Raw genomic sequence first — 13,062 nt, 5'->3', positions numbered from 1 at the left:
TAATAAGAATGTTTTGCTAATGTTCCAATGGTAACACTTCAGATTAGGGAACACTATTAATTATTTTCTTTCAATAAACTCCTAATTTGCTGGTTATTGATAGTAAGTAAGGTAGTTGTTGTAGTTGTTAAGTTTAGGTATGGGGTAGGGATAAGATATCTGGACTATGGTCATAAGACATTTATATGTGCGTTATATCTACTAATAAGCAGCCAATATGCTAGTAAAATGCATGCTAATAAGCAACTAGTTAATAGTGAATAGTGTTACCTAGTCTAAAATGTTTCTGTTCTGATTAAGTTTTAAAATTTTTACTCCTGCACTCTTAAAAAAAGGTGCCAGACAGAACCAAAAAGGGGGTTTCACGGCACTGCCATAGAACCATTTCTTTTTTTCTTGATGCCGTAAAGAACCTTTTATGATACCAAGGTTATAATGTAACAACGTAAAAATACTTTGTATTTTTTTGGGAGTATCTGTACTTTGCTTGAGTTTTATATCCACTAAATCTCCTAATAAAAATGTAAAATACTTTTACTCCAATACATTTCCCGTAAGTATATTCATTACTTACTAATCAGAATAACACAGACTGCAGGAAAGCAATGGAATGAAAGTCACTAAGTACCGGAGGAAGTGCTTCTTATTCTTACCCAAAAATACAAAATGGAAGAAATATTGAAACTGATCTCAATCTTTCTACTCAAACTGTATGAACATTTATATATATATATATATATATATATATATATATATATATATATATATATATATATATATATATATATTTGTTTCTTTCCCATTTAGCATTTACTTGTTCTTACTTTCAACACTTTAGTACTTTTAAGACTTAGTACAATACTTAAGTACGATAAATACGTACTTAAGTACAATAAATATCAAATACTTTAACACTTTTACTCAAGTAATAACCTAAACAGTGACTTCAACTTCTACCAAAGTCATTTTTTGGTAAGATATCTGCACTTTTACTTGAGTATGACTTTCAGGTACTTTATACACCACTGTCTGATACAACGAAGAAAGTTCTAAGAATCACTGATGAAAAGGTTCTTAAAGAACAAACCATTTCTATGAAGTAAATATTTAACACAAGCATATAAGTAACAAGATTTTCTTATACTTAACTTTGCTTTTTTTTACAACTAATAATTCAATCAGTGAAGTCCTCTGTAAGTTAGCTGTCATAATTGTACTACTAAGTGACATAGGTGACACTTCTGTGAAATGTATATTTTTTGAGGATTCTTGGAGAGTTGCAAAACAGCATTAACATGAATGAACAAAAAGTAAAAAAAATAAAAATAAAAACTTTAGATGAAATTCAAAATTAAACTTTTTTATTTTATTTTATTTTTTATAAAACATACCATGAACACTGTATAAATGATGTTGTTGTGCTTAGGTTTTGAGAACAAACGACAGACTAACTCTGTTCTGTTACCATCACTACAATATTGTTTGTTCATGATAGAACCTTGTCAGAATGTTCTGAAAACCTTCCTTGTTAGCTGGTTTGGTGGTGCACTATAAATTGTTCATTTTCATATAATCTGCTTGCACTCCAGTGATGTTTAGAAGTGGATCCTCATGCTTTTGTTCTAAATATCCAGTTTTCATACAATTCCCATTGAATTCACACAAAATCACCATCTCGTTTTCTGGTAATTCAGGTTGGTAATTCTGTAGCTCCTTTTGTGGCCCATTTGTACAAATCATGCTGGCCAGGTGTTGCTGCACATTTGCAGTTCCTGACATCAGGAATGTAGAAAAACTTGCCAAGTCATTGTTTTTTATCAGGTTTATTTATGTAAGATGCTTCCAGAGCATAGCAAGGGACTTGGGAAGTCATTAGAAGCTTATGGCACAATTAAACAAGCGTTGGAGTCAGTGCAGGTATTTCCCTAGTGACTGCTGTAACCTGGAAACTGGTTTCCCTATGGGGCGGGACCAGGACACTCGTGAGACCAGCTGCTATCTGACACCTGTCGCTTTGTTTTGTTTGTAAGACTCAGGAACAAGGGAGCTGGGAGGGCAAGTAGATGCATCACTATTCTTCGGTTTCAGCTATCGTTGAACTATGAGGTAGACAAGGAACGAGCAAAAAGAGAGGTGAGGGATACAGAGCGAGGAGTGATGAGGCCAGTAATTTGCTGATCTTTGAATCTGAGGCGATGAGACTGCCTCTAACAATACTGCAGCAGGACAGAGATAGGCTCATTTACACACACACACCTACACACTCCCACATACATACTGTATGTTCACACGCAAAATGATGCAAAATGATGAACTGCTGAGGATAAGGCATTAAAATCGGCTTTTTAAAGGATTTCTGTCATAGCACAATTGAGAAGAAGGATCCACTCTGGATTGGGAGATATACGCTGTTAAATGAACATGAAGACTGGGAAGAAATCATTCTTAGGTAAGAACCTTTTCTAGTTAAGATCTAACCAGTATCATCCTTCAGTTTACTTTACCATGAGGTTTTGATTCGTTAACATTAGTTTAGTTAATACAAACTAACAATGAAAAATACTACATCATGAATTATTTTGGTTTATGCTCATTTCAACATTTACAACATTATTAAAATCTGTAGTATATCTGTTTATAATCTTATTTAATGTATCTGAGCTTACATGAACTAACAATGAGCATCTCTATCCTAATAACATGAATAAAAATGACAGAAATACTGTACCAGATGAATTGCTCATTGTTAGTTAATATGTTAATGTTAAGTAATGGGGCCTTATTGTAAAGTGTTGCCATTTACCTTAATGTGTACAGAGTACTTACTCTGTCTTGTTTAACTCTGTGAAATGTAACCATTTTGTGAGATTCATCAATAGTGATGCTTTAATTAAAAGGGATTCATGTACTCTGAAGACACTGAGTACAACCGAAAATGTCCATTTTGGTTAAAGAGATTACTTACTTAAACTGAGCAGCAGAACTGCATCTTTGTGACGTCAAACATGAATACTTCAACACATCATCAACCGGTTTCAGTAGACGCACAGTTTATTTACAAGAATGCAATTGAATGTAAGAACAATATTTACAATCACTTGTGTAACAGGGTTGAATATCTTGACAAATTCAGCTCACTATTTAAAAGAAAAGAGATAATTTACTTCTGATCATGTTGTAAAAAAGAAGTCACAATTTTAAAGTTACTATTTTGAGTAAAAACGAGAGAAAAGTCAAATTTAGGACGCAATATTGTGTTTTTTGTTATTAGCATACGTTAATAATCAGCAGATAATGCATTATGATGCTGTATGGTTTTTAATTGCTGGATCCAAGTGAAAAGATACACAAACAAAAAAGTGTGCGTGAACCACATAAGTCGCGACTGATTTCATTATTATGACGTTTTTCTGAGGGAAACTAATAGAAGGCGGGGCTTGATTTAAGGGCTTTCGGCTCAACTTTATAAAGAAGAAATGGCATACCAGAAGAAAATCTTTTAAGACAAACAAGTATTTTCTGTCTATATACTTGGCATGGATTAGCTTATTATATAACAAGATTAGTCATTTGTACTAACAACTAAATCTCTCACATTAAATCTCTTTATTAAAGGGTCAGTATATTTATTATTTTCAGTATGTTGTATTCTCTTTTTCCTCACTTATTGTAAAAACAGTAAGTATTTGAAAAAAAGAAACAGAAATTACATTAAAAAATCATTAACACAACACATATAGTCTACAGTAGGTCTGTACATTCATTCATCTGTCACAGACATAATCCACTTAAGTCTGATCAGGTTGTCTAGGCTTTGATCTCTCTGACTCTCTGTTTGTTTTATCTGTCACCTGAGTGAGCAGGACACTCTCTTTCACTTTTACATTCAACCTGCAACTTAAAGAGTTTCATACTAAATACACATATTGTCTAATTGTGAATGGTTCAATGGTGGACATTATTCCACACAACAACGAATATATATATATATATATATATATATATATATATATATATATATATATATATATATATATATATATATATATTGTTTGTTTGCTTCAAGATAAATCCCATCTTACTTTTCCTTGTTGAATATCCTGTTTAATTTAGAAACAGGTTTATATATCACATAGAAAATAAAATGGGTTGAGGATGCTTCATGCTAACTTCAAATCATCAGTAAAGTTGAAGTGAAAAAGAAGTGTATAGTGGGAGGAAGTCATGAATAAATCAGTCAAGAAAACACAGAATTGAGATATCAAATATCAAGACCATGGGTCAGACAGTGCTACCTGCAACTAGAGAGAAATCTGTTTGATTTACATAAGTGTGTGGACATGAGGCTGGCGCTTAGTTCATGATGGCGAGCCAGCATGGAGGTAAAGTGCCTTATGGGTCCAATCTGTCCCTGAGCAGTGAGAGGAGGTGCAGAAGTCAAGAATAAACTCCCCCTTCTCTTCAGATGATTCACTTCCTGCCGAGTGGAGTGTGGCAGACAGTATCTGACCGAATAACACTCGGCCTGTTATGCAAATGCATGCTCTCTCACACTTTCAGTCACACAGCAGGGACCTGTGTCTCCACAGTAACACGGCAAGTATAGTAACAGGAAATAAATAGTAATAATTGGATCTGTGACAACTATGACAGAATGACTCCTTCAGAGGTGCTTCGGTGAGCAGCGGAAAGACTTTGCCACCTGTCCGCTTGGCATATGAGATACTGTTACAGTAACAGGGTTGAGTGGAAACATGGGCAGGTTAGTGGGGGAAGGAAGAGACAAGACAAATCCAGAGAACCAGTCACTAGTCATCTGATCTAGGTAAAGGAATGGCAGTATTTTGGTTTCTCTGCATTAGTCTCAGAATGAATGAATGAATGAATGACAATTTTCCACACAACATGTTCAACTGGAAATTTCTCTTTAAGTAAATTATTTCCTTTTTAAAGTTTTTAAGATGTAATTTGGGGCAGGTTATTAGGTTATTGGACAGTGTACAAATTCAACAGTGGTCTGTATTTTTTAGTGTATTTTTCATAGAAATGAAATTAATCTAAAATGTTTAAATAAAACAATTTTACAAACAAAATATTCAAATGGACATTTCACTTTTAGTATTTTTTTTCCATTTTTTTTTGGGGGGGGGGGTGCATGTTATTAGGTTATTTGAAAAAAAAAGTAATCAATGACAAGTATTTTTGTTCTAGTTTCATATAAAATTTAATTTAGTCAACTTTAGTCAGGCATGACAGGAACACATATCAATGGCCTCAATCTAGCAGACATGGACTAAAGGTGCAAAATTAATTTCAATTATTCATAATTAGTTTATATTTTTTAAAAAAACAAATGTATTTGTTCTGAAACATGATGTATGCATTGTCTGTAAGTCTGGTCTACAAAGTATGCATAATGTCCTTGCCATCGTTTCATTTTACACAAACAGCTTGAGTACTTTCTTGAAGCTTTAAAATGGCCCGGCCAGTGGAGCAATTGAACTCTGTTGGTGGGTTGCTGGAGGCTTGCCGAAGTCTTTTTACATTATATATATATATATATATATATATATATATATATATATATATATATATATATATATATATATATATATATATATATATGTATATATATATATATATATATATATATATATATATATATATATATATATATATATATATATGTGTGTATATATATATATATATATATATATATATATATATATATATATATATATATATATATATAAATCTATTTTTTGGTAAACTTATGTCAGTCTAATATTCAACAGGCTCAAAATTCTAAGTTATGGGTGGAAGAAACCTGATTCCTCTGAACTAAGTGATCTTCCACCAAAGATCTTCCCCATCACTTTTGTTATATGACACCTATAGCTCCAGCTGAATTCCCCCCCCAATTTTTCCTCCTAACTGTTATCGGAAAGATAGGATGTTTGGTTAATACAAAGCACATAACTCTTAAGTCTTTTGATATCACGCCACCCGATCCTGCTCGTGTGAACAGGCAAATCTCCACCAAACCACCAACAGAGTTCAATTGCTCCACTGGCCGGGCCATTTTAAAGCTTCAAGAAAGTACTCAAGCTGTTTGTGTAAAATGAAAGGATGAAAAGGGCATTATGCATATTATGTAGACCAGACTTACAGACAGAACAGGTTATGCATTCCAGACGTCGTCTGGAATAGTGGAAATGCTAATCAAATGCACCAGGGCTATTAATAATAAAAACTTTAAGCCTGAAATAAAATAAACATGAAAAAATTTAATAATAATTTGGTAACAATTTACAATAATGTTCATTTAGTCAACATTAGTTTACTACTTGAGTCAACATGAACCAAGCATGAACAATATTTCTACAGCATTTATTAATATACTTAATGTTAATTTCAGCATTTACTATTAAAATCCAAAGTAGTTGGGGTATACAGTTGACCCCGTTGATCTGATGATGTCTAACCTGGCAAAATCTGTAAAAGACCAGATGGCAAGGACGGCATCGTATTATGGCACACTTATATAACTTACAGGGTCAGTGGACCACATTTGGAGGCTGAAAAATAAATGATGTGGCTCAAAGTGTTGGTTTACGTAAGCCGTGATGCCACATCCTCACACCCTTGACCTGGTCGGATGGCTTGAACACTGTGGCTTGCTCACAGACGACAATCTGGAATAGTATACAGGCTTCAACAGATTAATAATGTGCCTCGTTATTGGAAATGCTAGACTCTAAGTTACAGGGGTGAATATTTTCACAGGAATATCTTCCTTTTAAAAAAGACCTTAATTTCAGGAACATGATCCTACAGCAGTTTTAACCGCATGCTTTTATTTTCTAATTTTCTACTGCTTCACTTTCTTCCTCATCATTACTGGCAAGGATTAGAGGTTAATCTGTTAAACTACAATGAGATTACCTGCCAGCTGTGTGGTAATTTTTCAGTGATTAAAAAAAGTCCCCCAGTGTTTAATCAAGCTTGCATCAATGGGAGCGCCTCCGTTTCCTCTCGCATCGCCCCCTACCGGCGGAACGGAGAATCGAGGGGTTCCGTGACGTAACACTTCGCAAGTCTCCTCGGTTACTCGGAGTGATGTCAGAACCTCGCCTCCACAACCACGTGTCCCGTATAAAAACACGAGTGCGGGGCTGGCGGGGGAAGACAGTAGCGCTCAGCACCCGACAGCCCGGCATCAGAAACCCAACAGTGCGATTACTGCTGGGAGATCGGCGCTTTGCAATAAAAGAAAGGCTTCACCGAAGGAATACTACATTCCTCCAGTGGATTTGTAACATAACTTACTCATAATAATAGTGATGGCAGTTACTCAAACTGGATGTGACTTGACTTACTGCAAGATGCGGGGGATCGTGTCCGTTCTCACCGGTACGTCTGAGTTGTTCTGGTGTCTGTAATAGATTTCGTTAATTTACATATGCTTTTTGGGAAAAGGGATGCAATACATCACATTGTTAAAAAATAACAATGAGAAAAATATATGTCTTTAGACATCGTTTTTGTGTTTGTATAGTCAATTTAAATATGTTTTATTATTATTATTTTGTTAATAGCATTTTTTATATCCTTATATCATGATGAAAAGTATGGATTTTCTCGGGGTTAAACACCTTTACATTGTTTTATTAAATTACGTGGTTCCATGAGAGTTGTAGAAATGATGCATTATCGTTCTTGATAAATAGCAGATATATGTACAGCTGTACAGTGAGCAATGCGGTGTGTTGTGTAACACTGACAGTGCTTGACATTAAACCATTGCTCACGGATCCTCTGAATCACTGCATCTATAAAACACGTTTTCTGTCATAGACTTGACGTGTAAGTGATCATTTTACCGAGAAAGAGAGAGAGAGAGAGATTTCGAAGGGTTCCCCATCACATATGGTTGATGGTTCATTCAGATCAAAAACAGGGTGTTAGTGACGTCAGCTGTGGATTTCCTTCTTCTGAAGTAAATGCTTTTTTTTTATATTTCAGCTTTTATTAAAGAAAGGAAGATGGGCTTAAACGACTTCATCCAGAAGCTTGTTTCCAACCCTCCCATTTGTCAACAGTAAGTATCCTAATACTTAATAATGTGAGCATGGAAATAAACAATTGCATGATGCTTTTACAATTACAAGTAGATGTGTGAACTGAAAAAAAAGGCATAATCAACAAATAAGAGCAGAGAGGATTTCTGTGTTTCAAAATCAGCAAGAAAGTGGTTCAGGAAAATTCCAGCATTCTTTCATAAAGGCAGCTCTGTGACCCGAAGTGTATTTATAATAGATTAATTGAGGTGACTGTACAAGAGGATGTAATCCCATCATCTGAGTTTAGCTGTGCATTCTGCTAATTGTGCAGGTTAATCTGTACAGGCGAGATAAAGCCAAGCACCAGAATAGTGCTCCAAGAAAATCAGCTGTTGAGGCCGCTGTTGGCCACAGTAAGAAAATCCCTAATGTCCCCAAGATGAGGATAAGGGCCTAATTCAATCAAGCACATTTGGTCTTAGAGTCATTCAGGTCAGAGCAGTGGAAAATTTCTCACCGCATCATCTCTACCCTCCATATGTTCCCCTCAGTATTCATTCAAAGAGGATGTTAGAGTTGCGTAAAAGGTTGGGATTTAACCTCTCAATAGTCTAAAAGCCATCATGTTGGGCAGGGAGGGAGTTTTTATGAAGGTTTCATTAAAACATTATTTGATCTATATTTTAAGTAGATGCATCTTATCTAATAGTCTTGCAATAATAGCTGTCTTGTCAGGTCAAAAAGAAATGATGAATTTCTAACATACCTGAAACGGCCCCACATAACCTTCACAAACACTGCCATCCATCGACCTGCCTAAGGCATTACAAGAAATAATGGATTTAAAGGAATGTTCTGGGCTGTTTAGTAAAAGCTAAGTTGATCGCAGAGATCATATGTGGCATTGGGTCTATGATCTACTTAGGCTTATGATGCTTTTTGGAAACACAACTCTGGATTAAACACACGCTGTACATTTTGACTCATTTTAAAGAGATTTTGAAACAAATGCACTTTTTAGAAATACATTTAAATTGATGGATTTAGCAGGCGCTTTTACCCAAAGCAACTTACAGTGCATTCAGTTTTTACCTAACATGTGTTTCCTGGGAATTGAACCAACAATCTTACGCTACTAACGCAATGCTGTACCACTTGAGCCACAGGAACAATTATGATAAAATTTTATGAAATAACACATATTATGAAATATGTTGAGTAGTCATTGCATATCATGGTCCAATAGTCAATGGGTCTTGAACAAAAGAAATAAAATTGATAACATAATTTATTCTCCTTTCCTTAGTGCCGATGTTGATTCATTCTTAAAAATCGATGAGAACCAGAATGAGGAGCTGGAGGAGACTCACCTGTGTTTGACCAACCCCAGGAGCTCTTTGGCTGAGGAGACTCAGTACGTAGTTACTATTAAACATTTTTTTTTTTTTTTTTTTGGTTAATTGGATTTCAGTCAGCCAGGCTGCTTGTTGTTGGCATTACTAATGTTGTTTAATTTCCTTAACAGGATCAAACCTTCAGATTTTGACTACTTGAAGATCATTGGGAAGGGGAGCTTTGGAAAGGTGGGCACAAACAAGTTTCATACAGTCAAGATGTCGACATTTATGTCATATTCTAAACCGAGAATGCTAACAGCGTCTTATTTTCACAGGTTCTGCTCGCAAGGTACAAGGAAAACGAACAATACTATGCTGTGAAGGTGCTTCAGAAGAAAATCATACTGAAAAAGAAAGAAGTAAGACCTAATGCGATGCTCATACGGATGTAAAAGCACTTTGCCACAACTGCAGAATATTAACAATCGCACTTAATATGTTTCCCCAGCAAACGCATATCATGGCGGAAAGGAGTGTATTAATGAAAAATATCAAACATCCGTTCCTGGTGGGGCTGCATTACTCTTTCCAAACCACTGACAAACTGTATTTCGTCCTAGACTACGTCAATGGAGGCGAGGTTAGTAAACAATGCATTAACGCTTTACTCTCATATAGCTCCATATAGCTGACTAACTTTACTGACTCTGGTATGTTTTTTTTGTCCTGCAGCTGTTCTACCACCTCCAGCGTGAGCGGGTGTTTCTGGAGCCCAGGGCGAGGTTTTATGCTGCTGAAATCGCTAGTGCACTCGGTTACCTTCACTCACTGCACATAGTTTACAGGTATGTGACTGGCTGCAGTGCCCCTAGTGGAGAAGGAGCTGAACTGTGTGCCAGATTCTGTCCATTATAATGGGGCCTTACCAGTTTCTGTTTTTTTTTTCAGAGACTTAAAGCCAGAGAACATCCTCCTGGACTCTCAGGGCCACATTGTGTTGACAGATTTCGGGCTGTGCAAAGAGGGACTGGAACCCAACGGCACAACCTCAACGTTCTGTGGAACTCCTGAGGTGAGGTATTCGAAAAAGATTAAGTGGATCAATAATGCTCTCTAAAGTTCAGCTAATTGCATTTAATATGCATGCGTACTATAAAATGTTTTAATTTAATTCCAATTAAGTGTCATAAAAACATTACATTTTAAGTATATTATTTTTAATTAAAAGTACTGTTATGCTAACACAAGATTTTTTCAACAGTACTTGGCTCCCGAGGTGCTGCAGAAACAGGCATACGATCGTACTGTGGACTGGTGGTGCCTGGGATCAGTGCTGTTTGAGATGCTGTATGGACTGGTGAGGAAGACCTATCAAGTCTTTTTTTTTTCTGAAAACTGACTAGATCAGCTGCAGCGAAGGAAATATTTCGCGAACAATGCCAGTTAATTTCTATGTCTCTGTTTTTCCAGCCTCCATTCTACAGTCGCAACACAGCCGAGATGTACAACAACATCCTTCACAAGCCTCTAGTCCTGAAGCCCAACGTGTCCAACGCTGGCCGAGAGCTGCTGGAGGGTCTTCTGCACAAGGACCGTACCAAGAGACTGGGCTCCAAAGATGATTTTGTAAGTGGACACAACACACCAGTGCCACATGCATAACGTTTATTTTCCTGAGATTGCTGATACTTATACAAGCTTTTGCTTATTTGTAGCTGGAGATGAAGTTCCACAGCTTCTTCTCTCACATCAACTGGGACGACCTCATGGCCAAAAAGTGTGTGCCTCCTTTTGTTCCTACAGTGGTAAGTTAACTCTTTACATGCGCAGTCAAAAGTTAATGTCAAATTAGATTTTTTTTTTTTTAAATAATAATTTTTGTCATGCTTTAAAGGACGCATATTTTGATGTGTTGACTAAACAAATGTAAAGTACTTGATTATAATTTTAACTGTTATTAAATGCAACATTTAAAGGTAATATTTTATATTAAATTTAAACTTTATCATTTAATGCATGACATACAAGTTTCAACAGAAATTACATGAAAGCATATATTAGTTTACAATCAGTTACCTCAATATTTAATAAATTCTGTCTCTATTGAATCTACAGTCTGGTCCCACTGACCTCCGGCACTTTGACCCAGAGTTCACCCACTTACCAGTGTCGACCTCCCTATGCAACTCAGACAGCCTGCACCTGTCCAACAGCGTACGGGAGGCTGCCGGAGCGTTCCCCGGCTTTTCTTACGGGCCCCCGGCTGACCATGCCTTCCAGTAACGGCTTCCATGACCCTCCAAAACGTCCATTCCAGCATCACTAGATGCGTCGAGAAGAAGGACCACAGTGTGGGACACTTAGCTCTTCTGGTTTATTTGCATGCACGACCTGGCAGCACAAGGAACACTTGTGCATGACCAAGAGGAATGTGGGACATTGTAGGACACAAACTACCATAACAACAACTTCCAGAAAAGATGCAGTGTGTGCCAATGGATGCAGAGGGGACCTGAGCTCAGAGAGAGAGAGAGCGAGCGAGCTTAGAAGTGCCTGAGAGTTGAACTGATTATCTGTTAAAAAAAAAAAAAAGAGATGATGGCACCAGCTACTAGGCGAAACGCCTTTTGATCAAAATGTCTTTGGATGATGTTTTATTTAATTGTATTTTTCATGCATCATTGCACAGAGGAGGTAAAGGATCAAGAATAGTACAAAATATACAGATTGTCCGAAAAAGGGGTGATTATATCAACCCCTATCAGTACAAGAGGATACACAGACTGTCCGACTCAAATATCAATACATTTATTATCGTCTTCCTATTGACAAACATTAATTTAATAACGGCATTATTGATCATACTGCATTATATTAGTGTGGTTTAGCTTAGCTCTTCAGTCCTGCTCAAAACTTCCCAAACTATGTTTAGGTTTATATTAGAAGGAAAACTAGTCCTGCAAGCGTTTAGCATTTGTCTGAATGAGTAGAAGACATCATTTGTTCCTCCTAAAATTAATATGTTGTCATAAAAGTACTTTCTTTCCTTTTTTTTCTTCTTCAATGCCAGAACTTTTACACAAAATGCCAGACACTGTGTTTCCTGGGAAGACAATTCTAGTAGCCGCACATCATATTCTATTATCTTACAATTAGTGAGATGGATGGATGGATGTCGTATACGTCTGTTTATCATTGTTATCTGAGGTGATTGCTGTCCATTGCAAACACAGCACGTCGATTAGATTGTATTGAAACTTTTGCATCATGCACAGTGAGATTTGTAGTAGCCCAGAAGGAACGGTGTCTTTTCTGTTCAAATTGTGCCTGTACAGCTACTTTATGTACATTGTGATACATTTCCATGTGTGTCTATCTTCCTGTCTGTATCGCGCCGTGGTTTGGACAGGGACATGGTATTCTGTGCAATAGAAAAGGAGACTTGAAAGAGATGTGAACAATATTTCATGGGACGACTGAGTGGTATCGACTTAATGAAGGAGAGAGGTTTGGATGCCCTCATGATACGCATCCCTGTTTTAATTCTAATATATTTCATATCACTGGACCAATAATGCGCTATATGTTGTTCTTTAGGTAACTGCAAACAAGGCAATATGGATAAAGTTTATTCTTTCTTCCATTTTTGGAAGGTATTCATA

At 36.3% G+C, this 13,062-nt stretch overlaps 1 protein-coding gene across 2 annotated transcripts; it reads left to right on the top strand.

The window, feature by feature from the left end:
* Positions 1-2,044: 2,044 nt before the first annotated feature.
* LOC113090778 (serine/threonine-protein kinase Sgk1-like) lies at positions 2,045-13,062 on the top strand. 2 transcript variants are annotated; one of them, XM_026256368.1, is made up of 12 exons: positions 2,045-2,449; positions 8,026-8,101; positions 9,370-9,477; positions 9,589-9,646; positions 9,736-9,819; positions 9,909-10,040; positions 10,133-10,245; positions 10,349-10,472; positions 10,662-10,757; positions 10,871-11,026; positions 11,116-11,205; positions 11,516-13,062. In XM_026256368.1, the coding sequence occupies exons 1-12, from the start codon at positions 2,416-2,418 to the stop codon at positions 11,681-11,683; spliced, it is 1,239 nt and encodes a 412-aa protein (XP_026112153.1). In that variant the 5' UTR covers positions 2,045-2,415; the 3' UTR covers positions 11,684-13,062. The 2 variants fall into 2 exon arrangements, with proteins under 2 accessions (XP_026112153.1, XP_026112152.1); XM_026256367.1 differs by lacking the exon at positions 2,045-2,449 and adding an exon at positions 7,176-7,413.

This window comes from Carassius auratus, unplaced genomic scaffold (genome assembly GCF_003368295.1).
Source record: "Carassius auratus strain Wakin unplaced genomic scaffold, ASM336829v1 scaf_tig00214021, whole genome shotgun sequence".
Lineage (NCBI taxonomy): Eukaryota > Metazoa > Chordata > Actinopteri > Cypriniformes > Cyprinidae > Carassius > Carassius auratus.
This window is presented reverse-complemented; position numbering and strand designations above follow the sequence as displayed.